Source organism: Tauraco erythrolophus, chromosome 4, assembly GCF_009769465.1.
Source record: "Tauraco erythrolophus isolate bTauEry1 chromosome 4, bTauEry1.pri, whole genome shotgun sequence".
Taxonomy (NCBI): Eukaryota; Metazoa; Chordata; class Aves; order Musophagiformes; family Musophagidae; genus Tauraco; species Tauraco erythrolophus.
In genome coordinates, this window is record NC_141468.1 from 59,475,569 (window position 1) to 59,502,642 (window position 27,074).

General features: G+C 45.5%; 1 protein-coding gene across 2 annotated transcripts in view; it reads right to left on the bottom strand.

The window, feature by feature from the left end:
• CACNA1I (calcium voltage-gated channel subunit alpha1 I) overlaps positions 1-27,074 on the bottom strand; it is a 166,496-nt gene that overhangs the window by 55,868 nt on the left and 83,554 nt on the right. For both annotated transcript variants that reach the window (XM_086610187.1, XM_086610188.1), the window contains one exon: positions 14,104-14,201. In XM_086610187.1, coding sequence (XP_086466313.1) covers positions 14,104-14,201 — 98 coding nt within the window. The remainder of the gene's footprint in view (positions 1-14,103; positions 14,202-27,074) is intronic.

Below are 27,074 nucleotides of genomic sequence, written 5' to 3' on the forward strand. Positions count from 1 at the left end.
ACAGCCGCAGCCCCCGCTGCCTGTCGCTGCCACCTGCCAGGCTCTGGAGCAACGCTCTGCACAACGCTCTGGCTTTAAAGCCGCACGCCCTCACTGCAGTGCAGCGCATTCCCGGTGTTAACACTGCTTCACAGCATGAGCTCAGTAGTTCCCATAAACCGTCCTGGTCAGTGCATCAGGGAGAGGCAAGTGATGCAGGAAGCTGTGCCAGCAGCACTGCAAGAGGGAGTGATGTTTTTCAGATCAATTGACACTCGCTCCATCTCAGAGCAGAGAGAATGGGAAGAATGAGATTACCCTTACACTGAAACACAGAATGGATAGAACAGACATCCTCACCAGAGTTTTACAGACAACACACTTGTCAGGTCAGAATTTGAAAAAATTGATCTTGTCCATGTTCTGAGAGAAGACAAGCAACTTGCAAAACTTGCCTGCCTTTTCCTTGGAAACATCCTGCCTGCCCATACGTTCTCCATCCTGACTCTCAGAGGGTCTACTGACTGTAGAGCGTTGTGCTATCCACAGCTCCAGGATCACGGCAATTGCCTCATGCTAGGCCTTCTGGGCTACCTGGGCCCATAACCCAAGAACCGGCAGGTGGCCCCAGCATTTGGTGTCTTTTCCAGATCACAAAGAATTTCAGCATCAGTGGGTTCCATTTCTAAGTCCAAATGAAACCTAATTTTAATTTTTAAAAAATCTGTCAGTTGAACAGAGTCATCCTTCTCTGCCCATTGACGCTGACTGTGGATATAAGATTGGCTTTTCCAAAAGCAGGAACGCTGAAGCTACACCCATCCAAACATCAACTACAATTCTCCTGTGGGCCAACCACCTCTAAAACAAATCCATCACTTCACTTTGTGCAAAGCCTCTTTTGCTTCTTGTCCTCATCCACAAAGCAATTGCTCTGGGAAACCATTTTTCACCAGAGGCATCAGTTTTCCATCAGGAAACAAAATGGACCTCCTCTGCTGAGTCCACCCAGTTAGTGGAGGCACTTCAGCTACTACTTACACATATATGAAAGGTATAGTGTAAACACAAGCTCAGTACCTTTGTTCTCACCGCTGTTAGCCTCCCCTGCTGCCTGCAATACTCATGCCCAAGTCCCTGAGCCCCATCCTCTGCTACAGCATTTTGGCAGTGCCTCTCCTGCACCTGTGCCAGCCCCTATGGGCACTTTGGGAGGAAGTCCTCACAGCCTCCCCATCCCTTGAGCTGGCAGCCCTGCATGGGTATGTTCACAGCTGAGGCTTTGCAGTCCCCTGGACCCAGGAAGGGACGGGCTGGTCCAGCAGCCATGTGAGGGCACCTGCTGTGGGTCTCCAAGGAAGGATCCTTACTGCCAGATGTTTGAATGCTTTCATGGGCAGGAGGGGATGAGCCCCACTCAGGCAGGACCCACAGAGCAGTGTGTGTTTTGAGGTCCGCACAGCCTGACGGTGAGCATGCTGCAAATGGTCCCTGGTTACTCAAGCACTCACAAGGTGTCAGGGAAAGAGAGAGAAAGGCTGAAAAGCCTCAGGATGGAGGGTGATGATTTACTGCAAACCCTGGTGGCTGAGATAACAAGGTCTCTACAGCAGCTGCAAGGCAATGGAAACAGGTAGAAGGCATATTTGTCAGTGCAGCTTTGAGAGCATCCTGCCTTGGAGAACTAGGACACCTCTCTTTTCCAAGGGGCCTTTGCTGGACAAGACCCCATCCACAGCAACACTGGCACATCTTGCATGTCAACTTCTGGAAGATGCTAGAAAGCCGGTTCTTCAGCAAAGTCCTGCTGCTGCCTCCTTCCTACCTTCTGCTGCCTCCGCCTGCTCCTCTGCCCTTTACTTTTCTCTCGCTGTGCCTACAACTCCTCTCTGCTTCTGCACTGCTCTGCAGTGTACATGTGCTCATCTCCCGGCTTCCTTCCCCGCTGCTGCCTTTCCCCACATCCCCAATTGTCCTTTACCATTGGCAGAGCAGAAGCCACGCTGGCTCACAGCAAGGAGGGAATATGAAAGGGACTATGACCTTTTCTGAAGCAGCCTTTGAAAAAAGGAGACGTTCCCTGAGAAGAGAAAGGAAGAGGGGCTGGGCAGTCTGGAGGAAAAACATCGATGAAGCAACATTCAGCAACCATACAGGCTCCCAGGGCATCAAATATGAAAAGGTTTTACTCTTCAAGGGGAAGAAAAGCTAGAAACATGAAATATTCATGAGTGCCAGGTGTGGGCACTGAAAGGCCTTTTCTCTCCCCCACTCACCCTCACAAGGAGACCAGGGGAAAGGAGGAAACGAAACACATCAGCTGTGGGCATCCAAGGAAGGATCTCATGAAACAGACGCTCTGATAATGCTTCCCTGCTGCTCACTCATGCCCTCAGGCAAGGGGTGAGGAAGGGTGCTTGATGGGACCTCACTGCAGGGCTAATCCTGGTAGGATATCCTGCGGGAGCACAACAGAGATGGGTTTACTGCTCCAACAGGCAGTGGTCATCAGGGGGAAAGTATGTCGCAGGGATGAGATGCAGTGGGAGGGTGAGAGGAGAGCTGGGGAGCGAGCTGTTAGAGGGAAGCACAAGGCTGAGCAAAGCCAAAAGACAAAGCAGAGTCGCCAAGATCTCTCCCGGGTTCGGACAAAGCGAATCCTTTGCCTCACTCCCGTGGCATCCAGAGACCCTTCCTGACAAACTCTGTAGACGCTACAGTGACTGTAGCTCCCTCCAGACACTTACCATCAACCCTGATTAGCCTGGCCGTCACAGCTAAGCAGGCTCGCCTGGCACGTGCCAGCCCCGGGGAAAGCGTGGCGGTGGCAGTGGCAAGCCACCGGGCAGGGCTGGAGAGGGGGCGAGCTCCAGACAGCCGGAGCCAGCTGCGCAGCACAGGTGTGCCCAGCGGCTTGCCACCGCCTCCTCCTGCTCCTGCTCAGCAGCACTCTGTCGCTTTGCCTTCTCTCCACCTGCCTTTTTCCAAGAGTGAGGCCCAACAGCTGAGCTGATTCACTCCCCGGCACTAATTACTCCATGATCTGAACGAATGACTGGCTGAGGAGAGGGGATGAGAAACCCTGCTCTTTTTGGTTTCTTATCTCTCATTCACCTCTGATGCTTTTGAGACCCATCCAGCAGTACAGTGAGGGACAAAGCTAACACACATGGAGTCAAAAGGAGGCAGCAGTTTGAGGCAATCATTCCCTTGCTTAAGGGAAACCATATGGAAGAGAACATAATTCTTAGGACCCATCTTATCCACATCATGGGCCTGGTCACCAATTGTCTTTCCCATCAGCACTCGTGACTATAGCTGGCAGGACATCTTGCAGCGCAGAGACCAAAGCGTCATTTTGTCCCTCAGCCAGGCCGCTTGTCCAAGCATGCCTTCTTTCCTTCCTCCCCTGCCCCAGGACACATGGCAGTCCACCCAGCTAGCATGGGGTTGGCAGGGTTTTCCTGTGAATGCTCCTTTACAGGAATTTTCAGAAGTGAGGAACTGTTCCAGCAGATAGATTGTATTCGTGCAGAAGGTACAAAAGTACACAGAGATGCACCTCTTTTTTTTGCATCTAACCTCTGTAGTTAAGATAGTCTCAGTTTGTGTGCACAGTGCAAGCTGGTGCCCCAGCTCGTGGCCCTCTTCACTGATTTCTCACTGATCTGAGGTTCAGCCGTCATTTCACACATTGCATTTGTTTACATCAGCTAAAACGTGGGGCCAAACTGCTGCAAAGAGAAACTGATCAGCTCTGTGTGTGTCCAGCAGATGCACTGCAAAGTTCATCGTTACTATAACCCACAGCTTCCTTTCTGTATTCCTCCTAACTAAGGACTCTCCTGCAAACATACATTTTCACCGATTTCTTTGTCTCATTTCCAGAGTGTTTGTAGGATACGTTTAGGGCTGGGGGTTTTGAACTTGCAGGTTGTCAGCATGATCCGCAGTTTAGGAGCACTGCTCCATTCCTCACTGCCACCCTGCTCTTGCCAACAAGCAAAGCTTTCTAGCATCTCTGACTGGCTCAGACACCTCATCCCACTCAGCCTGTTGATGACCTAACCTCCAATTATCCAAAACTTTGTCACTCCTCAGCTTGACCACGGACACAGAAAATATCAAAGCATGACATTTCCAGCACTTACAAAGCTTCAGCCAGTACAAAAAGCTGTTGCTCGTTGTCTCAGTAGCACGGGCACATCAAGCCTTGCCTTGGTTCAGTGACTTCCCTTAAAATACTGAATCGAGTTCAAGCACTAAGTGTCCTCAGTCCTTACTTTCAACGTGCTCCTCAGCTTAAGCCCAAGGTAGCCAAAAGAGAGACTAAAGCTCCAGGAAAAATCTCAGGTCAGAGCTTCACCCTGCTGGGACAACAGAGCTCTCCAGCATAGGTTTAAAGTGTACTAATATAAGAGGAAGAGTTTTCTCAAGATTGCTCCGAGACTGTAGAAATAATTCCCTCAGGAGCCAGGGACTAGCACAGACCTCACTGCTCTTCACTTCGAGAGCAAGATGCTTACCTTAGACGGATCAGGTCAGGGCAATGCGAGCATCATGAAGAAAAAGAAGACAGGAAAACCCACAGCACTTACAATACCCCTCAACACACATTCAGCTAAAACAACCACCAAAAAGAGAGTGCAAATGAAACCCGAGATACGCTGTTTTCCCTCAGAGCTTCCCTTCCTACCTGCCCATCAAATGTCATATGCCTGTCAAGGAAACAGGCCTCTCCTAGTGAGACTTAGCACACAGAAGTGTCAGCAACCTTGAAAATTGTGATTTCCTTTAGCACGGTGTAGAGCAACAAGTTCTGTGGAGCTCTGGCCTGGCTCACACAAGTAGTCATTGCCACATTCCTTTGCTGGAGACCTGCAGTAAATCCTACAGAGAAACAGGTCTAGTTTCCATCACAGGGTAATGAAGATGTCTTTATAAAGGGTTTTTTTTAGAGAATATCAAGATATCAAAGGCAAAAAACACTTAGAGAATGCTGAGAGAAATACACACCAAGGTCAGGGAAAATTATCTTCTCACTTCATAAATAATGCCAAAAATGAACTGTGGCTTGAAGGCTCAGATTCTAGTCTCACCTTCTAAGCCTTTCACAAAAGTCAGGTGTTCTAAATAGACCCTGTGGAGTCAGCTTCATCCAAGGTGCACAAGACCCAGCACATAAAATAGTTCCTCCATGATGGACTAGAGCCTCACCAGCCATACAGAGGGACCAGAAACTAGAACCATGCCAGGTGGAGCTGCCAGGTGCTTTGAAGAAGTAAGCCCAGAGGTGAGGCCTCCTAATTGCAGACCCGACCCCAGGCTTACAGTAGCCTCAAAATGAGGGCAAAATCTAGAGCATTTATTTTGACACCTAAATGCTGACATCCCTGGAAAAAGAGGAGCCTTGGTCCATGCTTTGCTGCGATCCGAACAGGAAACACCTCAGTTTTGCAGCAGGCTGCACCCTATTAGGGATGCTCTGTGCAACTTATTAGGGATGCTCTGAGCCCAACTAAGGTCCACGGGTAGCAGCACAAAGCTCGCCACCACAGACACTCATGTTTGGTATGTGCCACCATAGCACGGTCGGTAGCCACATAATCTCCATGCATGAGCAGAAACAGACACAGGCAAAAGTCTCAGTCGGGAGCCCCCTTCATCACTCACTCTCCCCACTAACCCTTGGAAGCTTTGGGCTGTTAAGTAACCTTGTCTTGGAGAGTGATGTCAGGTGTCAGATTATTCCTGAGAGGTGTCTCTCTGGGGGATTGCTGCTGTTCTGTTCTTTTTTCTAATACTGAACATCTAATAAGCAACACCTACTACCACCTGCTACTGTTGTTCATTCACCGATCATCTCGTTTTTTTCCCCATTTATCACTGCAATGATGATTGCACTCACTTTCAGTGAAAACTCTATTAAAAATATACAGTGCCAGCTTTTCTTTCGGAATTGGGGGGTCACCTAACACTGGGGACAAAAAGTATCTCCAGTGCCATGGCTGCGAGCCACTCGTCTCTGTTCTATAAATACCCTTAAGTTCTTTACACATCTGTAGTGCTGCGTAAGTAGGACAGAATAATGCAAAATATTATGTAAAACAGTGTTAATGCAACTTCTGGTTAACATTTAAGAGAGCTAATATCCTCTTGCTGTCACTAGCATGAATCATGTTTCTTTCTACTGCAGGCAGTGATGTGATGTTAGGTGAAATGTGTATGAAGAGGAGAATCAGGCCCAAAATACACGAAGATCAAGAAATTTAAGGTTATGGTTGTAAATTATCCTTCCCACACACACGAAGTGTAATTTGCATTAGTGTAATATGACATTATCTTTCACCCCATAATACACTGTCATTATTGCTCACATTTCCATGGTATCCATTGCTTGATAGGTCCCATGAGACAGATTTTGCAAAACAGCTCAGCTCCCATTTAGGCAGCAAAATACGTGGCTGGGCTTTCGAGAGCACTGTGTACACCAGAGGCTAAGCTTGTTTGAACAGGCAGCAGAATTGTCACAATGGGAGCTGTGAGGTGCTGAGCATTTTTTAAATTCTGGCTGTGCAAGTTCCCCTAGAGGAGAAGGGAAAAATAAAGATTCCAGCGAAGGTCTCTTTACGACTGGTTTTTGGTTGGGTTTTTTGTTTTTTTGGTTTGTTTGTTGTTGTTTTTTTTTCCCAGGTTTGCTTTACTTCCAATAACACAAACTCCAAAGTGCTGTTGCTAACTCTTGTGATTTTTATCGGGAGTCTCAGGATGCGTGGCATAAACCTTCAGGCGTGAAATCTTGCTATGACTTGATAATCTCGGATCACAATAAAAAAAAAAAAAAGGAAGAAGTTTCTATTTCTCACTACTGTGGGGGGAAAAAAGACGACTACAAGATCCGAGTCATAGGTCTAAAGGTCTGAAAGCCAGGGGAAAAATAAAAATAATCTGTGATTTTTTTTCCCTTTTCTTTTTTCAGATCTCATGGTTTTAAATTCATCTGACATCCTACCAGCACACAATTTGTGCCTTTTGAACACTTGTTTATAATAACAGTGAAATTGAGCAGACTGGTTCAGAGTGGGAAAGATGACTTTCTCCCATGATCTGTGGCCACAAAAAAAGGAACTAAGCAACATATGGCACAAAATAAGGCATTACCAGGTCTACATTTTCTGCTCTTCAGCGTTCTCTAGATCCCTGCCATGATGCTACACTAACACAGAGATATAATTATCTTTGGTTTATTTTTCTCCCAAATTTACTTTGATTATCCATGTAAACATGTGGCAATATATTGCACACTGTGGAACGCACATGAAAACCAGCACTGAGATCAGACAAGTAAATAAAACTGAAGCCTGTCTTCAGTGACTCAAGACTTCCTCCAGCACTACATGATGTGGATCTGTCCCAGCCCGCTCAGTTGGCTAAAAAGCCCCAGAGAAGCATTCATTTGCAAACTCATCCAGCATATTTATCTGAGAGTTAACAAACTTTCTTTATACTAGTCCTTGCCCTTCCTCCACCGCCGTTTCTCTGTATCATCCTACACAAAGGTGCATCACACCTTCGCACGCTGTACCCGACAAAGCCTGCCGCTCACTGCTTGTGCACTTCTCTTTCAAATCCCACTCCTTCTCTGCCTCGTCTCTATCGATCCTCACGCTGCTCCGCTTCCCCTCCCGCAGTTTCCCTGTATCCTGAACACGCCTGTCTCATTTAGGGCTTGACTGACTTGATAAAGAGCTCCACATAGAGGAAAGCGCAGCTCCAAGTTATGTTTCCATCTCTGATCTGACCCCTTCTCTGAGGAAAGGCATCCTTTAATGGCCTGCTCCAGGCATAAATCACATTGCTCTGTTCAGTGCTTCGCTCCACTTCGCGAGGAGATTGGTTTGGGAACAGAGGATATAGACTGAACTCGACCCTGTCGGTCAAGTTCATCTCCCATCAGCTTTTCTCCCTCCTTTCACTGCCTGCCTGCCTGGGACAGAGCCTACAAAAAGCTGGCAGCTTTGTCTTTGGATGCATTTGAGTCACACATAGCCTGACCAGGGAATGAAAAGGGCTTTTTGACCTCTTAACATTTGTGTATGGTTGCTGCGAGAGAACCTCCCTCTTGTCCCTGTACTAACCTGCTCAGGACTGCGGCTGGGTGTGGATAAACCTGCGTGCGTACACGTCTGCACATGGTTCTAAGTACGGTTTGTGTGTCGCTGAGATGTGATGATAAATATTTACAGAGCTGCTTATATGAAGAACTGTGGATGGGGTAAATTTAAATATTTGGAAAATACAACAATATGAGTTTCAGTTATCGCTTCACAAATAAAGCTGTGAGGGGAAAAAACATATTTCCAATATAGTCAAATGGAACAGCACGTTTTTGAAAGGGACTCAGCAACAGAAGGGAACAAGCAAGTGACAGTCCTCTTTCAGAAAGACTGAGGCATCTGAAGCAAAGACCTTGTAGGGGAGGGCTTAGAAGAGGAATCTCATAATCCCTTTGCATTTCCAGCTGGTAGGGCAAGACTGTGCCCGTCAAACGCACTTGCTTTTTGTCTCATCTAGCTGTAAATGAGGCTGTTTTACAACCTAATATATCTCAGTCAGAAGCTAATTTCACACACGCTCATCAGTGAAATTAGTCCTTCAAAAACACATTTAGAGAAGTAAATGTCATCACTTTTCCCCCGTGCCAAGCATGAGGTTCATAGCCAGACTGCTCGGTCTTAGGCACTGTTACAGCACCAAACACAGGCAGCTTGGTGTGGAATACAGATTTAAGGCAGGCATATAAATACAAAACATCTGCTTTTCCTGTGCCAGGGTTCAGCTGCTTCAGACTATTTTTATATTGGTGCTTTGGTTCAGTGAGCTGAACGTGGAGCTAAGAGTTAGGAGATGCCAGTTGTATTCCTGAGTCAGCCAGTGACACTCACTGGGTCTCACTCAACCACTCTTAAACATGAGGAAGATTAAACTATGAAGGCTTGGTTTATATCTGTGAGATCTGTAGAAGAAAAGTAGAAAACTCCAGTTTATTTAGACCCATGGAGCTACTATAATAACAATAATTAATAAAGAAAAATGGAGCTAGACCAAGATTTTCCTACACAGCACATTTACCAGCAAAAAACCCCGCTATTTCATTGAAATGGAAACACTTCAGTGTTGTGATAGTTATTGAAACATCATTTAGCAAAAAAGAGGACAAGAGAAGAGGAAAGCATGTTTATACTAGAATGGCATGGCCGAGGTTTTTTGATTTTTAAACTTCTTTGTCATGACAAAGCATAGGAAAAAAAAAAAAGACAAACAAGCCATCTAAAATTAGGCAGAATAAAACCCTATTAAAATGGATAGGAAACACTTATTCTTGTCCTGACTGAGAAAAAAAAAACACATTTAGAAAGAGCAGAACTTCCCACGAATCTGAAATTCTATTTCCTGCACAGCTAGTAATAAGAATATAACATTATATTTCTAATGCCTATACCTCCACATAAGTATTTCTGCACTTACACACCAAGCATTAGCACATGTATACACTTTCTGTTCAATAAAGTTGCTATGCAACACTCTGCAACAGACTCCTTCACTTCCGTACAGTGTGCTCAGCTGAAGTAATCTGCTTCCAAATGATAAATCAGTTACTAAATTGTAAGTGGAAACTGGAAGACATCAAACATAATGCAAGGACTCTTCTTTGCATAAAACCAATGTGACAAGACAGAGTAAACTGAAGAAACATTTTCTGCTCCAATGTCAAAAAGACATAATAACAGAAGTAAAAGAAATTCAAATTATGAGAAATTTCTACAGACTCCCTGTTCAAAAGCAGGCAGAAATAAAACAAAACCAGCCTCCCCCCCAAATCTTGTGCCTTGCCATGAGAAGAAGGGATGAAAGAGCTAGCAGGAACAGCGATGTTTCACCTAGCAACCTGCCACACAACGGCGAGAGGACAATAACAACAAAGGGATATGGAATTTCACCCCAAGTCCAGGACACAGACGAGCACAGAGCAGAAAGCAACTACCTCTGATAGAGACCTGGAGGGTATTTTTTCCCTCTTTACACTTGTTTGGTGACTTGCAGAGCTTGTTGCACCAGCTCGCCACCACAGAATCAAATCACATGGTAATAGGACCAGAACGATTTATAATTTTTTATTTCATGCATTTTTCAGACAAAATCCAAAAAGGCAGCATTCCTGGGGCTGTAGTCAGGAATGCAAGAGATAAGCAGGAATACTAATGAAGGTATGATCCATGTTACAAAACCAAGGCGCCTCATGTTTTCTCTACTACTATTCAAAGATTACTTGCAAACGCAGGAACGATCAGATAGGTCACTCAGGTTCCTAGAGCCACAGATTTCTTCATCCAGAAGTCAAATTCGAAATGGTCAGTAGCACATCCTGCTGAGAATTGCAAGAAATGCAATCATAGAATGGTTTGGCGTGGAAGGGACCTTAAAGATCATCTTGCATCAATTGCTGATAACCAGTAGCTAAAGATCAGCTCCAACTCTGAAGCAAGAAGGTTTGAAATCTAAAAGTATCTCCACATGAGCTCTCATCCCTCAGACAATCCCATTTTACCTTACTTACATAGTGGCTCTTACTTGATTTGAGGCTGGAAAGACTTCTCATGGCAGAGAGTTTTACAGTCTAATTACGAACTGCGTGGAGAACTTCTTCCTTAATGGATATTCGCCACCCTTTGGTACACTGGATGTCCTTTTCTTCTGCTGTCACAAATCAGGTAGGACAGTTCATGTATCCTTCACGCTATACATAATGAGTATGGCACGTGCAAATAGTATTTGTCAGCTCCTTGTGGAATATTGTTCCAAAGCCTCACATGTTTCACTGTAAGGAAGGGCTTTTGGTAACATCTTGAGAACAAACACAGGTAACCAGAATTTAGGCATATCCAATTTGGACATTTAAACTTCAGCCTTGCCTACCTGCCAAGAATATGAAATAAGTTTATTTAACTTATTTAACAGGTGATACTTTATACTCTACCATGTTACTACTGTTTCCTTAGAGTCATGCTGAACTTCCTCCCTCCTAATTTTCTAGCATCGCTTCTATTTTTGCTTCATGGAGTACGAAATTTCTCTCAAATTTCTCCAAAATTTCTCACTTTAGGACGTAGCCTTTTCAAACAGTGGCTGATTATTAGTGTTACTGTTCTTTGGGCACTAAATAATCTACCCAGATAGACCACTTCAGCACTCTTCCCCTCATGCAGTAATCACTCAGGTTCCTAATCACTTTGCCAGTTCTCCTGATAATAAACTGCCGTTATTGAGTTCACACGGCCAGACTCCTCCGTGAAAATCAGTCCCTGCCTGGGTGCCCACATGGAAGCCTTTGAAAAGGCCACCGGTGAACGCTGGGCCGCATTGTCCCATCGCAGCCTTCTAAACACGGCCGAATATCTGCCGTTGGGATTAACCCTCCTGCCCCTCCCCAAATATCTCACGCTCCCACCAAGACCTCAATCTCCTTCTACCTCCCACTGCCTTATTTCCCACTTTCTTTGCTAGCACCTGCAATACCTCCAGCTTGCTATCATCAGTACATCTCACTAATAGACTTTCCTCTAGCTTCAGATCAGTAATAAAGAACTTCAAAAATATATTAAAAAAAGATTTGTGGCCAAAGGTCCCATTAATTATGTTTGCTGTACCCCACTAGGCACCTTCTTCTAACGCAGCTCATTCCCATTTATCACAAGCCTTTGTTTACAGCTTCTTCACCGGTTTTCAACCCTTGAGTCAGTGCTTCCTCTCCCAGGGAATCTGATTTCTTTTTATTGGTTTTTTTTTAGTTAATGGCAGGTTGTCTTTCTTTCAAAACGTTCTCTGCATATAACCACAGATTTATGTAATGAGAAAGATACATAAAGGTTTAACCACAGAGTGGACATTTAAACAGCATCAATTTCGTACAGGTAGAGTTTTATACCGATAAAAGGAGCAGACAGACAGCGTCACAGCTGGGCAATCAGGGGAAATTCAACAGCCTGTGCTCTGCAAAGGTCAGGCGAGATGATGGAAAGCATTCCTGGTGCCTCCACAGGGACAGAGCGGGTCCTCGTGGGCCAGTTCTGATGCTGCCCACATTCCCGGGACAGCACCTGTCAGTGGGGGGACACCTCCCGCTGTTCCAGCTGATAAATAGGAATAAAATAAGGCCTCAACTTTTTGTCAGTCAAGCTTCACTCCTGACCACCAGTGTACAGCAATTAACAGGCAGAGGTCTGCAGGAATCGATCGGATGTCATTCGAGATGTTCCCACCCGCCACCAAGGTGAAGTCTGCCTTGGTACCAGGGGTCAGCCTCGCAGTGGTCCTTGAGCACGAACTCACGGGACTCCTTGTGAAGCAGGGAGGAAAGGGGGCTGCATAGCGTGAGGACGGTGCTGCCCTCACGCAGCCGTACGCTCCATGGAGGGGGCGAGCTTGCCATGCATGACCTCCAAGACACCTCCTCACAGAAGAGATGACCCCCACCACCACCGCAGTGCATGCCCACAGCCAGGACCGTGGCTGGCTCCCAGACTTCTCCTCTCTCGAAAAGGGACAGAGAGATGGAGGCAGCCTGGGAAAGTTGTTCTGCTGACAGTCAATAGCCCAATGCTTGTTCTTGGCTCTCATTTTTATCACTCCATGACAGACCTGTGACAATCCTGGGTGTGTGCTCAGGACCCAAATCAGTTGCTTGCTCCTCTGCCTGACATCCTCCTGCCATGCTGGGCACGCAGGACTGTGCCTCAGTTCCTCCATCACACCTTTCAGCATCCTCTGTCCCTGGCCATTGTTCAGAGATAAAAAATACACCCAAGAAGACAGAAAAGACCCCTTTCCAGAAAGGCTTTGCATGGAGCCAGAGACCCTGAAATCCACCTCAATAGCATGTTCAAGGAATAGGTGGCATTGTGAAAGTGACTTTGGCATAAGGAAAAACATACGATGCAGACTGGGAGGTTGACTGACCAAACTTGCTCAGATCTCGAAAAGAAAAATGAGCATCTGAGCTCAAGAAAAGGATTAGGAGAGCTCTGACAAGGTCTTAGCCACTGCAGACAGCCTGATTAGAGAGATTTTGGGGAAGGACAAAGAGACTTGCTGCCATTCTGTAAGACAGAAAATCTTGTGGAAGAAACACCTAAAATCTCAGAAGGCTGCACGTAGCAGCTGCTGTCTTTGCACATGGGATAGTCGGAAACATTGGAGTGACACGGTACACTGAGTTCAGTGCTCTTGCAACCCCCTGACCCCAAGAGCATACAACCAGCCCGCCAGTTCACTTCATCCGCCCGGATACAACCACTGTGAAGCCTGAGCCAACTCCACCAGTGTTTCCTGCAGTTAAGTAATGACGCGCCTGCTTACTCGCACCAGGGTTGCAGGGAGAACAGCACGTGGGAGCCACGCGTGTGGCTTGCGTCCCGGGGCTGCAGCCCCTCTCTGGTTTGCATGCAGACCTGAGCTGGGGAACGTGTCTTGCACCTGAATGGTGCTGGTGAGCAGAGTTTTGGCTGCTGACACATCCAGGCTCACACACAGCCTTGGCAGCCCTGTGCCCAGCAGTGTTCAGCCCGGCTCATACACACACGCCAGCTTGCAGCGGGGATAGTTGGCACAAAAAAGAGAGTACAAAGCACGGGGTGAGGAGGAGAGGAAAACAGCTGGTGCTGGGTGCCCCTGAGCAGTAATGGCATGAAAAATTTTCGGATGAGAGGATCTCACACACATCCCTTTTTGAGGCTGCAGACATTATTAAACCTGTGATGTCTTTAGTAACAGCGAGAAAAAAAACCTTTCCTTTACTTCACATTATTCAGCTTCAGCTCCTGAGCCATCAGCACGGCCTTGCATGAAGGATCACCAGGGCAGATACTCTGGGAGGGTGTAGTTTTCCTACACATCCAACAACACCTCTTGGCCCCATGATGGGGAAAAGCCTGCACACACCGTGCAGCAGCCTCCACTCAGTTTGCACCTGAACCCAGCCAGGAAAACACCACCACACACATCCTTACTGATCAGGTGTTCCCCACAAACGAAGCTGAGCAGCTATGAGAGGGAAACACGACTTACTAGGCACACGGTTGATAGCTTTCAAGGGTCTCAGGACACGGACAGTACGGATTGCAGACAAGTTAATGTTTTGGAGATCTAGGGAGTACTCCACCATCCTGCAGAAGGGAAGAAAGAGAGAAAAAGAAAGTTTAAAAGAATCCAGAAACTTGGCTTGAGTCACAAAGTCATTGTCTCTTCATTCAAGGGTTTCTGGAAGTCATGGGGACAAAGCTTGAGTCTTTGGGAGCAAAGCTGAAGCCTCCAGGAGCAGGGCTGAAGCCTCCAGGATCAGGACTGGAGCTCAGGGCTCCCTGTGCAGAAAACAGCCTGTCTGTGAGACGGCAGCAAGGCGGAGAGCGGTGAGAGCGTGCCATGAGGACACAGGCCAGGAGCTGCAAGAACACTTACCTACAGTGACCATCAGGAGGGAAAGGAGCTGCAAGAAGATGCCCCAACAAGGCGCGCGTGCTCCTAGGAAGGGCATGCACGCGGGGTGGACATTTCCCACGAGGCCAGAAGGAGGGGGGCTGCATAGCCGGTTCTGCTGAGCATTACCTGCAGCACAGGGGGTGCTCCTCGTGTTCCCCTCATCTCACAGTGCAGGATGACGTCCCCGCAAGTGGCTTCAGCTACCCTGTTTTACCTCACGTAGAAGTAAACTCTCTACTTAAAGCCGTTGCTTCAGCTCGGTAGGAAGGCTTCTCCCATAGCCATGAATTACCCCTTTCTGACACCGATCAAAAGGGGAAAAGCCTAATTTTAGGACATATGCTAGACCTTAGTTTTCCAAATCCAACAGCATGCTCTCTAAACAACCTCAAAGTGCAAATAGCTATGACTAACACATTGGCTTTGCTGCAAGAGCAGCAGGTGCATTTGAAAAACACTGACCTGGTGCAGCATCCCCCAGCCTAGTGTTCCCTTCCTCGCCCAGTATGGCAAACATCCGGTAATTTGCCTGCCCCTTGAAAAGCATAGCGAGAAACTAGATTGTACTAGCCGTTTACCCTGGCCAGCAATTTCCACCTCAGGATCTCTAAGCATTTTGCGTGTTTTAGTGAACCTAGGTGCACGAGGTCTCCAGGAACACACAGGCTGTTGTCACCAGCTTCCCTGGGGTGACCCTGATGGCAGAGGGGATCAAGAAGGTGACAAAGTTGGCAGGTGAAACAGCAGCAGAGTCAGGACAGGAACTGCTTCTCCTGAATTTCTTCTCAGATGTGAATAGTGAAGCTACAAAAAGCTCTCTTTTCCTTGGCCTTCCAACACGCTCAACAGACAGGGATAGAACAGGGGACACAGGCTTTTGTTACTGCATCCCTTCTCAAACCAAAGACATCACAATTTACATACTACGACCCAAAAGTCAATAGTCCAGTAGCTTAAAGTCCACACAAATCCCTCTGCCCAGGAACTACCGAGGAGTGAATCAGGGAGCCTAAGTGGGACATTGAGAGGGAAATGGGGTACAGCCAGTCCATAAGAAATATCAAGGAAAGGACTTGGGTGAAACTTGAGTGAAATGGATTTATCCTTCCATTGATCGCTCTCTTCACTCAAAAGGACCTTGAAGAGCAAATGTCTAGTTATCTGTCTACACCTTTCACAAAAGGGACTTGTCAGAGTGATAGATTTTCAAACACAATTGGGTAAACCTGTCGAAGTGTTGTGATTATTCTCTCTCATGCTCTCTTTCTTTCTCTCCCTCACTCCTTTCACTCTGTTCTCTCATGCACTTTTAGGGTAATTGCATGAAATAATTCTTCCTCTGAAATGCAGTGGCATTCATTTACCTCCCTGGAGCTGTCAGTTCCACATACACCGAGTGCAGAAGGAGAGAGGAGGGATTTCATGCAAGTAATCAAAATATTCACACTCTCAAAAAAACGCAACCCAAAAAACCCCCACACCAAACCAAGCAGCAATACTTAGATAGCCTACGGAAAGCATTAGTGATAGACAGAGGCTTAGGATCCAGTCAGATTAAATTAAGATTTGCGTATAAAGAACGAAAAACACCCACTGATATAAACGCACAGACACAGGGGCATCATGCAAAGGATATAACTACATGGTGCAGATGAAAACACTGCAAAAAGCCTTGAGTAAGCACTGATCAACCTTGCCCCAAAAGCATAAAGCAAATTGCCTCATCAGCATGTTGAACTAGACAAACTTGCTGAAACTTTGGAACTATGGTTAAGAGCAAAGCACCTTATAGATGTGGCTGTATTGCTCTCAAGACATGGACTAACACCTGTTGGCAACATGGACCATGGGACTGAGTGCACCCTCAGGAAGTTTGCTGACAACACCAAACTGTGTGGTGTCGTTGACATGCTGGAGGGAAGGGATGCCATCCAGAGGGACCTTGACAGGCCGGAGAGGTGGGCCTGTGAGAACCTCATGAAGTTCAACAAGGCCAAGTGCAAGGTCCTGCACATGGGTCTGGGCAATCTAAAGCACAAGTACAGGCTGGGCAGAGAATGGATTGAGCAGCCCTGAGGAAAAGGGCTTGGGGTTGTTGGTTGAGGAGAAACTCAGCATGAGCTGGCAATGTGCGCTTGCAGCCCAGAAAGCCAACCGTATCCTGGGCTGCATCAAAAGAAGCGTGGCCAGCAGGTGGAGGGAGGGGATTATCCCCTCTACTCTGGTCTCGTGAGACCCCACCTGGAGTCCTGTGTTCAGCTCCGGGGCCCCCAACAAGAGAAGGACAAGGAGCTGTTGGAGCAAGTCCAGAGGAGGGCCACAAAGATGTTCAGAGGCCTGGAACACCTCTCCTACAAACAAAAGCTGAGAGGCTTGGTGTTGTTCAGCCTGGAGAAGAGAAGGATCCGGGGTGATCTTATTGCAGTCTTCCAGTACATAAAGGGGCCTACAAGAAAGGTGGAGAAGGACTTTTTGCAAAGGCCTGTAGTAATACGACAAGGGGCAATGGCTTTAAACTGAAAGAGGGTGGATTTAGATTAGATCTAAGGAGGAAATTTTTTACATTGAGGGTGGTGAGGCACTGGAACAAGATGCCCAGAGAAGTTGTGGATGTTCCCTCCCTAGAAGTGTTCAAGGCCAGGTTGGATGATGCTTTGAGCAACCTGATCTAGGGGAAGGTGTCCCTGCCCATGGCAGGAGGGTTGGAACTAGGTGATCTTTGAAGTCCCTTCCAACTCAAACCATTCCGTGATTCTATGATCTCTTCACAGCAGAGAGACCTGACATGTAGAGGCACATTCGTGACTGAAGGAGTGCCTATGCTGCAGTTTGTTATAGGAAATAGGTAGATGCACAGTAACAAAAAGGTCTCCAAGCTTGATGAAGTCCCAGAGAACATCCCTTCCTCTCCTAAAACACATCCCCTCGAGCACAGGGTTGATGTTAGATCTCTGAAGACAAAAAAAAATTTTTGAGCCGTAGCAGAAAAACCTGAAACACACTCCATCAGATGCCAAATAAGCAAATAGCCAAAAATATTTCTAACTTTAAAAGGTGGTCTTTTCTGAACTGCAAGTGACCAAATGAGAAGTCCTGAAGAACATCATGACCCTCACAGAAACTGGGCACAGGAGCAAAGCCCAGAGCTAGGGCCAAGATGACATCTTTTTTTAGGCTTAGCCACGCAAAATTAATTTAAAAGCAGAACCTTCGCTTACAAACCATTCGAGTTTTGTCCTCTCATGGCTACAGCTGTGCTGCTGGCATTACAATGGGAGTCACTTTAACCAGGTGCACATTGCTGCCCTCTCCTAGGTGGAATGAGCTTTCCACCTATATGGCACAGTCTATGTGTCACTAGAAAAGTAATCATCATCAAAGTAGTGAGCCTGGGTCCTTCTGGAGCAAGACAAACATTGCAGCTGTGCAGTTCCTACAGCCTGCGAGTCAGCCACCCTCAGCCCTCAGTGGCTGCAGATTTGCTGTGATTACGTTCCTGTTTAGCTAGGAAAAAAACACCAAAGAGTCAATCACTGCCAATGAAGACAGCAGGCTGTTCCCAGGGATGGGTCAGAGAAGAGCAACTGTTAAATTTTTCAGAGGGCAACTTCTCGCAAAAACAAGCTGAGACCTAGCAGGCTCCAGGGCTTCGGCTTCACTTAGCAGACCTCTTCTGCCTACGGTTCTTCTTGAAGGCTCCTGGTCTTGGCTGTAATAACAGAAACACATCCAGGATGCTTAAATCCCCGAGGATGAGTTACACCTGTTGTAATCACGTAAATCATATCCAAAGCAATTCCAACACAACTTCAGTGCAATTTTGCATTAGAAATGCTCATTCGTGCCTTTTCATTCCTGGTGGTGGCTTTAGCATCAACTTATGTTCACGCTTCTCTTTGCACAAGGGTAGCATGCTCGTACCCTGATAGGTTGCAGGTCACCAGGGTGAAACAAAACCATCAATTAACAAAAAAAAAAATATTTTCTGTGTAGGTAAAACCGATAAATCCAAACATCACTTACTTTCTCTAATGAAACGGGATCTCTAAGTGACAATGCTGGAGTCTCTGGGCACCTGCAGCATTTCAGGGATTGCCAGCCCAGTTGTTTTCGCTCTTATCTTTCTCCAGCCATCCCTGCTCCTCACTGCCTGGAAATCCTATACACATAACCCTTCTAGCTTTGTGCTGTACCAGATCGCCTACTGCCAAACGTGGAGGTGGTGACAGGCTGACAGAGAGTCACAAGGGCATGTCACAAAGAGCTATCAGCCAGAAACTGGGGGCAGATTTATGTCAGGAGGTTCACATTTTCCTGTGTCAGTGTCTCAAGATCTTGTGATGGTGGATTAGGCAGATGGTGCTTATTTGGACTCTCAGGCAGGCATCTGACTTTTGGTGCTTGGATCCTTATTGCACCAACAACTGTGTGTTTGCTGGTGTTCATAAACAAAGAGCAGGGACATGTTAAAGTTAGTACAAAGCAGTTGTCTCCTTATTAAACTCCAGGAGCTTCCAGGCTCCTTATCCTTGCTTTATGGCAGTTCGGTGCCATGAGCAAGAATAGTCCTCACAACCTGACTGCCCTTCATCTAGTTCTTCCCTCTCTTGGCTGCTTTAAGCATGTCTTGTTTGTAAAAGCCTTAGTTTCTTTAAGTTCCAGGGGCAGTCAGAAAAAGTCTTGGAAGAGGAAAAAAATAGCCTGTGCTGGTTGTGAGCTGTCCTTTCCCCTTATCATGATGGGGCAGGGGGGGATGCATCTCTCCCAAAGGAAATGGCAGCTCATTTCTGGCACCACTAAAGTATTTTACGGCCTCTGGCGTGGGTGGGCGAGTGCAGGGGCAGGTTAGGAAGCTGGAACTGTGCTAAATCAGAAAGAAGCTCCTGATCTGTGATGGAATTTGAGCACTGAGCTGTCAAGATAATTGAATTTATACAGTGATTCTTCTTCCCTTGCTAAAGATCCTCTTCTTCAAAACTTTCTGCATGAAACTATTCTAGAAGGTGAGGGGATTGATGCATGCGCTGTCCCCGCACCGTGTGGCTCAAGGTTGATGCATGGTGGGAAATGGGACAGGGGCACCAGCAGTATTCATGGGGTTCATCCTGCAGAGGCAGGGAGGATGCCTGGCAGAGAACACCTCTCCACTCAAGCTCTGCCTCCCTCCCCACTCTCAAGGTATCCCACCTCCTCTCTACCCCCCCTCTTTCTCTTTACATCCTTCTGACTCACGTTTGCCTGCAACATTTCCAGCTCTCATTTTAATCTTCTTCCTTAACTTCCAGTGTTTCCATTTGCCCCTTGCCTTTCCTTCATCTTTTTCCACTTTGCCTCATATCCTCAATTCCCTTCCCAATCCTTTCTTTCCTCTGCCATTTTCGTCTTTATTCCTTTTGTCCATTTCCCTATTCATCATCTCCTGCCTCTTCCTCCTCCTCCGACCTAGTCTCTTCCTGGCTGATGAACATTAGCCTATGCCCAGGTAATCTGCTCAGCTGAGCACACGAGAGACCTTGAGTTTAGCAGAGATGAGACCAAGCTAGCGCAGGGAACAAGTGAGCAATTTGTTAGTGCATTGACCCTGTGCAGAAAGTGCCTGGTGCAGTGTACCTCCATCCCATGCCAAGCCACTGGAGCAGACAGCAAGCACGCACGGACAAAGGGGCACGCAGACCACCAGCACGGCAAACCTTCACTGCTCATGAGGTCTCAACAACAGCAGAATAGCTTCATCAGCTTGGCACTTCTTTCTCCTCTGCACCTGTGAGCTCAACTTGGATCTGTCTTGGCACTCTCTGCTTTCCCAGCAGCAGTGAAACTTGAGAGAGAAGAGTGATGCTCATTGCCTAACAGCAGAAATGCACGGCCAGCGTGGCTCTCTGCCAGGCGCAGGAGAGCAGACTGACCAGCAGGACAGAGGAATAAAAACTAAGTCTGTTTAAAATAGACACAGCAAGAATATGAAAACCATATAAGGAGTCCAGAAAATTCAGACTTTATCTTGCTATATGTGTAACCCAAGATAATGTACTTATGCAGTGCCTGGCTAGCAGCTTCCTTGCAATTACATTCGAGGAAATCCATGGTTAAAACAGTTCAAGCATTACCATCTACCTCTTCATATTTACATCTCCTTATATCTTTATTAAATACCTATTAACTTTCCTAAATCTTAGCTCCTGAACCTCTATTTGCTGAAAATTAGCAGCCAAAAAATAATATTTAAAATGTAGTCTGGAAGCATTCATGAAAAATACTGAGGCAGTATTTTTCTTATGACACAAAGCCAATATGTTTTTGTCAAATTCAAAAGCTGCGTAATTCCCCTTCTCTGATAGGGATTTTCAATTGAAATCTAATTAACTGCAGTCTAATCAATTCATATTTCTTCGTCAAATAAATTTGGGTTTGGCACTGAAGCCAGAAACTTCAGGGCTGTGACTTCCTAGCTGTAATTTCAGGCTAGCTATGAGTCTGTGCAAAATGAAGATTTTCCTGCCTGTGGACTTCTATTTGGTCCTTGCACCTTTGAGTACTTGAGGTGACTGAGGCAGAAGATTATCTGATTGCTTCCTGCTCTGAATTCCTTCAGCTTTCCAGCCATGTCAGAGGTCTATGCCTGACAGGTACCTGTACCATGACTAGATGTGATTTAACCAACATCTTCTGTGTACAAGAATACATCTTTCTCTCCTCAGCTCCTTGATACGGCCATCAAATTCCACAAACTGGTGTTTCTATCACTTCAAAGATCCATATCCAACATAAGAATCACAGGGAAAACATATTTTTCCTGTTTAAATTTTTAATTGAGATACTGGCACCGAAAGTTGAGGCTGATATCTATTTACCAAGGTATGCCCCAGGACTGCAGGGCTCCCAGGCAGGACCTATTTTTTAAGATTTTTGTACCACACCAGCCCTTTTGCTCTACAGCTGGAGCCACATCTGTACTTGTCCCCAGTGGTCTCAGCAGCTACATCAGAAATTAAAGGCTCTTTCTAGGCGTTCCCTTTTCCCTGCTCGAGAGATTTGTGTTGTGGCCCATGCCCCCATTTCCTTCACTTGCTCACAGCTGCCAGAAGGCACAACCTTTACTGGTGCACTGGGAACGGGCAGGGGCTTCAGGCAGCATGGGGCACCAGCCCACATGGGGTGTACTAGGCACAAGCAGACCCCCAGCCACATCAGGGCTGCAGTCGCCTATGTGCTCCTCTTTACAAACATTGTCTTCACAGATGCTCTGGCACCTGATCTTTTGCTATATGGACATAGGTTGCCTCATGGTGCAGGAGGCGTAGGGCTGCCAGGTTGTCCCCAGCACTGAACCTGCTCTCAGTTCCCTTGATAAATACTCGAAGAGCAAGCTGTGCATTTGCACACATTTTGCACGGTTTGGTGCCTTTGGGGCCAGGCTTCAAAATGCACCCTAAACAGACGAGCTAAGCTCCTTTCAACATCTACCATAGAAAGGATGGAATAACATCATATGGGATGTGGCCAGACATTACACAGTAGGCCTCTAAATTGTTCTGCAAACCACAGTGTACTCAGCTAAGTAGTCCTGCTTATCTTTTTTAAAGTTAGAGCTCATCACGCTGCAAAAAGACAACTCTCTGCTCACATAAAAGCTGAAAGATAGAAGTAAAGAAAAAAAAATCCGTTACTAGTAAAACAAGGACTATAAAAATTACATTCTTTTTCCCCCCCTTTATAAAAAAAAATAAATAATTAAAGAGGCTGTAATTCTGTTAGTAAAAAGTAAGACACTTCCTCATGGAGTGACAGATCAATTACTAATTACACAGCCAGTTCCACTGCTACGATGCTTAGTGTTCTTAGAAAACTAACCTGCAACTGTCCCCCCCCACCAGTACAAAACATTTTTTTTACCGTGTTGGGTTTTTTTTTTTTTTAATTGCTCTGCAAGCAAAAGCTGCTGAGAGCCTGTGAGACCGGTCCCTTGCTGTCTGGAATGTGATTATTTCACACCCCTGAACACTGAGATTTCTCTCCAAATTGTGTACTAAGAGAAAACGTCAGAGTTTCCTAATAGTTTTGGAGACATGATACGAAAAGACATAAGCAGGTTTCCACACTGTGATAAGAAAGCCAGAGGGACTCGCCAAGCTCAAATGACTGAAGACGAGAGACGAGGCCTCACTTTTGAAAACCAGGAGCCTGAACACAGGCTCTTGAGCTCTGTAGTTCACTGCCTAGGGGAGAAAAAAAAAAAAAAGAAAAACAAAACCAAAAGGGTGTCTGCATTTTGGTCCTGCAAGCTTCATGTTGCCTTTTTTTTTTTTTTTTTTAAATAAAGCTAAAGATTCACATGGTAAGGAATTAGCTTTTAGGGAGGCAAAAAAATCAGCAGCAATAATTGAGAACTACACATAACACATGCAGGGTACCACTGCCTCCTTGTTTTGATTCTTCTCTGGTGTGATTCATTTAGTTTTGATGACTCTTTTGATTTCAATATGTTGCACATCTATGGATAGTTTTACTAGGAGAAAGCAAATGAAATAATTAGTATCATTAAGGAGGAAAAAGTGAGTGCATGTTGGGGGGGAGAGCTGTGATTCTGATATTTCTGCCTTTGCTTAAGATGCTATTTAGCCTGCTGCTTGCTGGTTTCCATCTTTATCTGATCACTGCTTGAAACACCTAATTGCTGTATTTATTACAGTTTTCTTTAACTTGCCATAATTTTACATAAACTTCCATTTGGCATTGAAGATTAGCTAACTAGGATTTTCTGAACGTTCTGCTGTTTACATTGCTGCTAATAACTATTTAATGGTCAGAGATTTTAAAGTCATAACTATGCAAATTCTGGCCAGGTCCCTGAAGGACCATAGTTAATTAAAAACAAAGAAAAAGCAGAAGATTGGCAACACACTTCCCTGTCTTGCAAGAGTAGGACCAACTGGTGTGTTTCAGGCTAAGTGGCATCTTCCCAGTGTGGAAGGGCATCACGTGGTACCATTTTTTTTTTTTCCTGGGAACAGACGGGCGTTTGAGGCAAGGGGCTGGTAATTCTCATCCTTCAGAGAGCTGCCAGCCCCTTTCCTGGGCTGAAATGCAAGGAGATAAATCTGGGGCTGTAAGTGTAGACTGGTGGCTTCCCAGTAAGAAGAGAGTTGGTGTTCAGAGGCAGATGCACTGATGCTGCACAGCACAGACAAGAACGGGGATGAAAAGAGTTTGGATGGATGGATTTGGGAAAGCAGCATCACCACAAGTTTGTAGAAGAAACGAAGCAATAGCTAAGGAATTAGCAGAAGCAGAAATCAAGGACAGTAGATAACCACCAGCAAGACAAGGTACAAATACTACTAATAATAAACTCAGTTAACAGAGAATAATACTTCCCAGGGTCCCAGCATGGAAGCTGCATAAAGAACTCCTGAAGAAGCAGCTAGCCAAAAGGCATAGGGAGCAAGAAGAAACATTCTGCTCAACCTAAGAGGCTCTGAGGCATGCCTGATAAGGGATCTCCACCTGCACAGAGATGCCAGAAAACCCTCTCCAAAGGCTGCATAACTACTCAGAAAAGAAAGGATGCTTTGGGAAATAAATGAAGATATCAGGACAGCTGTGCTGCCATACTGTAAGTGAAATGAGATACAAAGGCAAATTTAGGAAGGTTTTCAAACTTCCAGGACAATATTTACCTATGATGATGTGTTTTGAAATAAATTGTTTTACTTATCATGATACACCACAGGTTCTAGACAGTTTCTGAAGATGACAGACAAGAAATATTCAGCTGAGCTCCTTGGTGGCCCATCCTGGCCAACAGGCAAAGGCAACAGAGGAATCTGGTAATGAACTGCTGGCTTGGCCAGCCACATAGAGCAGGAGACTTGCAGAGCACAGGGCTACCCCTGGAGAAGCAGAAACATTAAGCAGCATTTCATTAGAAGAGGAATTAGTTTTCAGGGAACTAATAGACCAGTCAGGAGATTGTTAAATAAAAAACCAAAGGCAAAAGTGATGAAATCAGGAAAAAAGTTAATTCTTACAGAGCCTCCATGTCAAGAACAAAACTAATCAAGGTACTAAAAGATGTAAAGCGGGGGAAAATGGTATCGTCTATACACCAGTGCCAGGGGCCTGAGTAATAAAAAGAATAGGAAATGTTCATTTTATGAGCATAAACAGTCTAAATGGCATTAAGAAAGCCTGGTGGGAAGATCTGCGTGAAAGGAATATTAAAATCAATGATTTTATCCTAGCTAGGGAGACTCAAGTGGACAGAAAGGGAGGGGGAGTAGCACACTGTCAAAAACTGGCATTTTCTAACACGGAATCAGTGACAATTCAGAAATTAACACTTGTGTATTAATTTTCTGCCATATAAAGTAGAGGATTCCTCCTGGCTAGAGGGATGGGCTGACAGGAGCCTTCATGAAATTCAAAAGGCAAACGCAAGGTCCTGCACCTGGGCTGGGCTGGACTGACCTGCTACCTCAACACTCGTTGGGTAATGGCTCTGCTGAAAAAGACCTGTCCTGGGGGACAGTAGGGAACACATGGTCTGTGCAAGAAAGGCCAATCGCATGCCAAGCTGCACCAACAGAAGTGGAGCCAGTAGATGAGAGAAGGGATTGTCCCCTTCAGTTTGCACTGGTAGACCACATCTAGAATAGTGCATTCAGTTTTGGGCCCCTCAATACAAGAAAGATGTTGATAAATTGGAGCAAGTTCAGTGGAAAGCCACGAAGATTCTCAGGGGGCTGGAGCACTTACCCTGTGAGGAGAGGCTGAGGAACAGGAGTTTGTTGAACTGGAGAGGAAGTGATTTTGGAGGGACCTAACAGTAGCTCCTTGGTACATATGAGGAGGTCAGTAGGGACTTGGAGCCAGGCTCTTAACAGTGGTGCACAGCAGGAAAACAAGACACGACAGGCATAAATTCAAGTAGAGAAAGGAGGTTCAGACTAGCTACAGTGGGACTAAGGCCCAGAGAGGTGGTGCAGTCTATGTATGTGGAGGTTTCAAGACCTGACTGAGCAACTCTGAGCAATCTCACTTGACTTTGAGCAAAAGGATTGGACTGGAGACCTCACATGGTCCTTTCCAACCTGAATTATCCTATGATCCTATGAATGTGATTATGTCAGGATCACACTGGAAAACAGGCAAGCTAGCTCTTTTGATATTGGTCTGTAATTCATAGGAGAAAAACCCTCCTCTCATCCATCTGCAAGACTTGAATTTGAGTAATGTGTTGAGGACACCTAAATCTCCTTGCATTTTCCCAGCACTTACAATGACACACCTTACAACTCAAAGAAAATAACATTTATGGATGGAAGATATAGAGCTTGTCTATTAAGTGCTTTTTTTTTTAATCATAGAACTTAAAGCTAGGACTACTTGATTACATGTGTTATGTACAAATCAAGTAAGGTCATCAACAGTACTAGATACACTTGGTGGATTAGAGGGGCCATATTCATGAAGTCAAAAACACACAGAAAGAGCCATGCATCAAACTGGTCAGGATAAAGACTTCAATTCATGAACTGTGGATGCCAATCAAGCGATGTTTAGCAATATTTATCAGGTACCCAACAAGCTTCAACAGAAACAAAAAAGCTGAATGAGCTAAAAAGATAGTACAACGTAAGTGAAAGCAAAAGCAGCAATGTCATAGCAAGAGAAGAGAAGCCGATACCCATGCATATAAATTAGGAGATAGAAATTGTAGAAAATTTGTAAGAGAATTGAACGAGCACATAAAATGGTACAGGTTAATCACTGGAACAAGAAAACAGAATTGTCACAAACAGTGTAAAAAAAGGCAGAAAACTTCAATTAAAAAAAAGTTCTACAGGGAAGGTCAGATGATGTGTGTGTACCATAGATGATAATTAGCTAGTTTCAGCTCCAGCTGTGATCAAGTATTTCAGGCTGTGCCTATCAAAATAGGGATATTCTAAGATAAGTAAGCCTGGACAACTCATATCCAAGAGTTTTAAAAGAGATGGCCAGAAAAGATCTTGACCAGTATTGATGATTTTTGATTAGTCTCAGAAAACTGGAAAGCATCCAATGGTCAGAGAAATTCTGATGTTGTGCCAGTACTTTAGAAACACAGTGATCTCAGTAGGCTGACTGGACTGATGCTCATCACAGTACAGTAATGAAATTGCCAATATGCGGCTTCGATAGATTACGGATTAAGGGTGGGTAATAAAATGAACCATAACCAACACAGGTTTAAGGAAAAATAGACATCATCAAACTAATGTGCTATAATTTCTTATGAGATTACAAGTCTGGTTCACACAAGTAATTATGTTGATATGGCTGGAATGATATGAAATCATCATGACATACATTGGCTGGAGAAAAACTGGCTAAGTAATAAACCTCACATGCAATAGTAAATAGGGACTCATTCGCAAGCAGATGTACTTCTGTAACACACAATTCTTGCCGCTCTGTTCTTTATTTATTTATCACAACCTGGCAGAAAATTTTTAAAAATCACTGATAGATTTTGCAGTTGAAGCATATTTTTGGGAGAACAGAAAAAGAAATGAAGA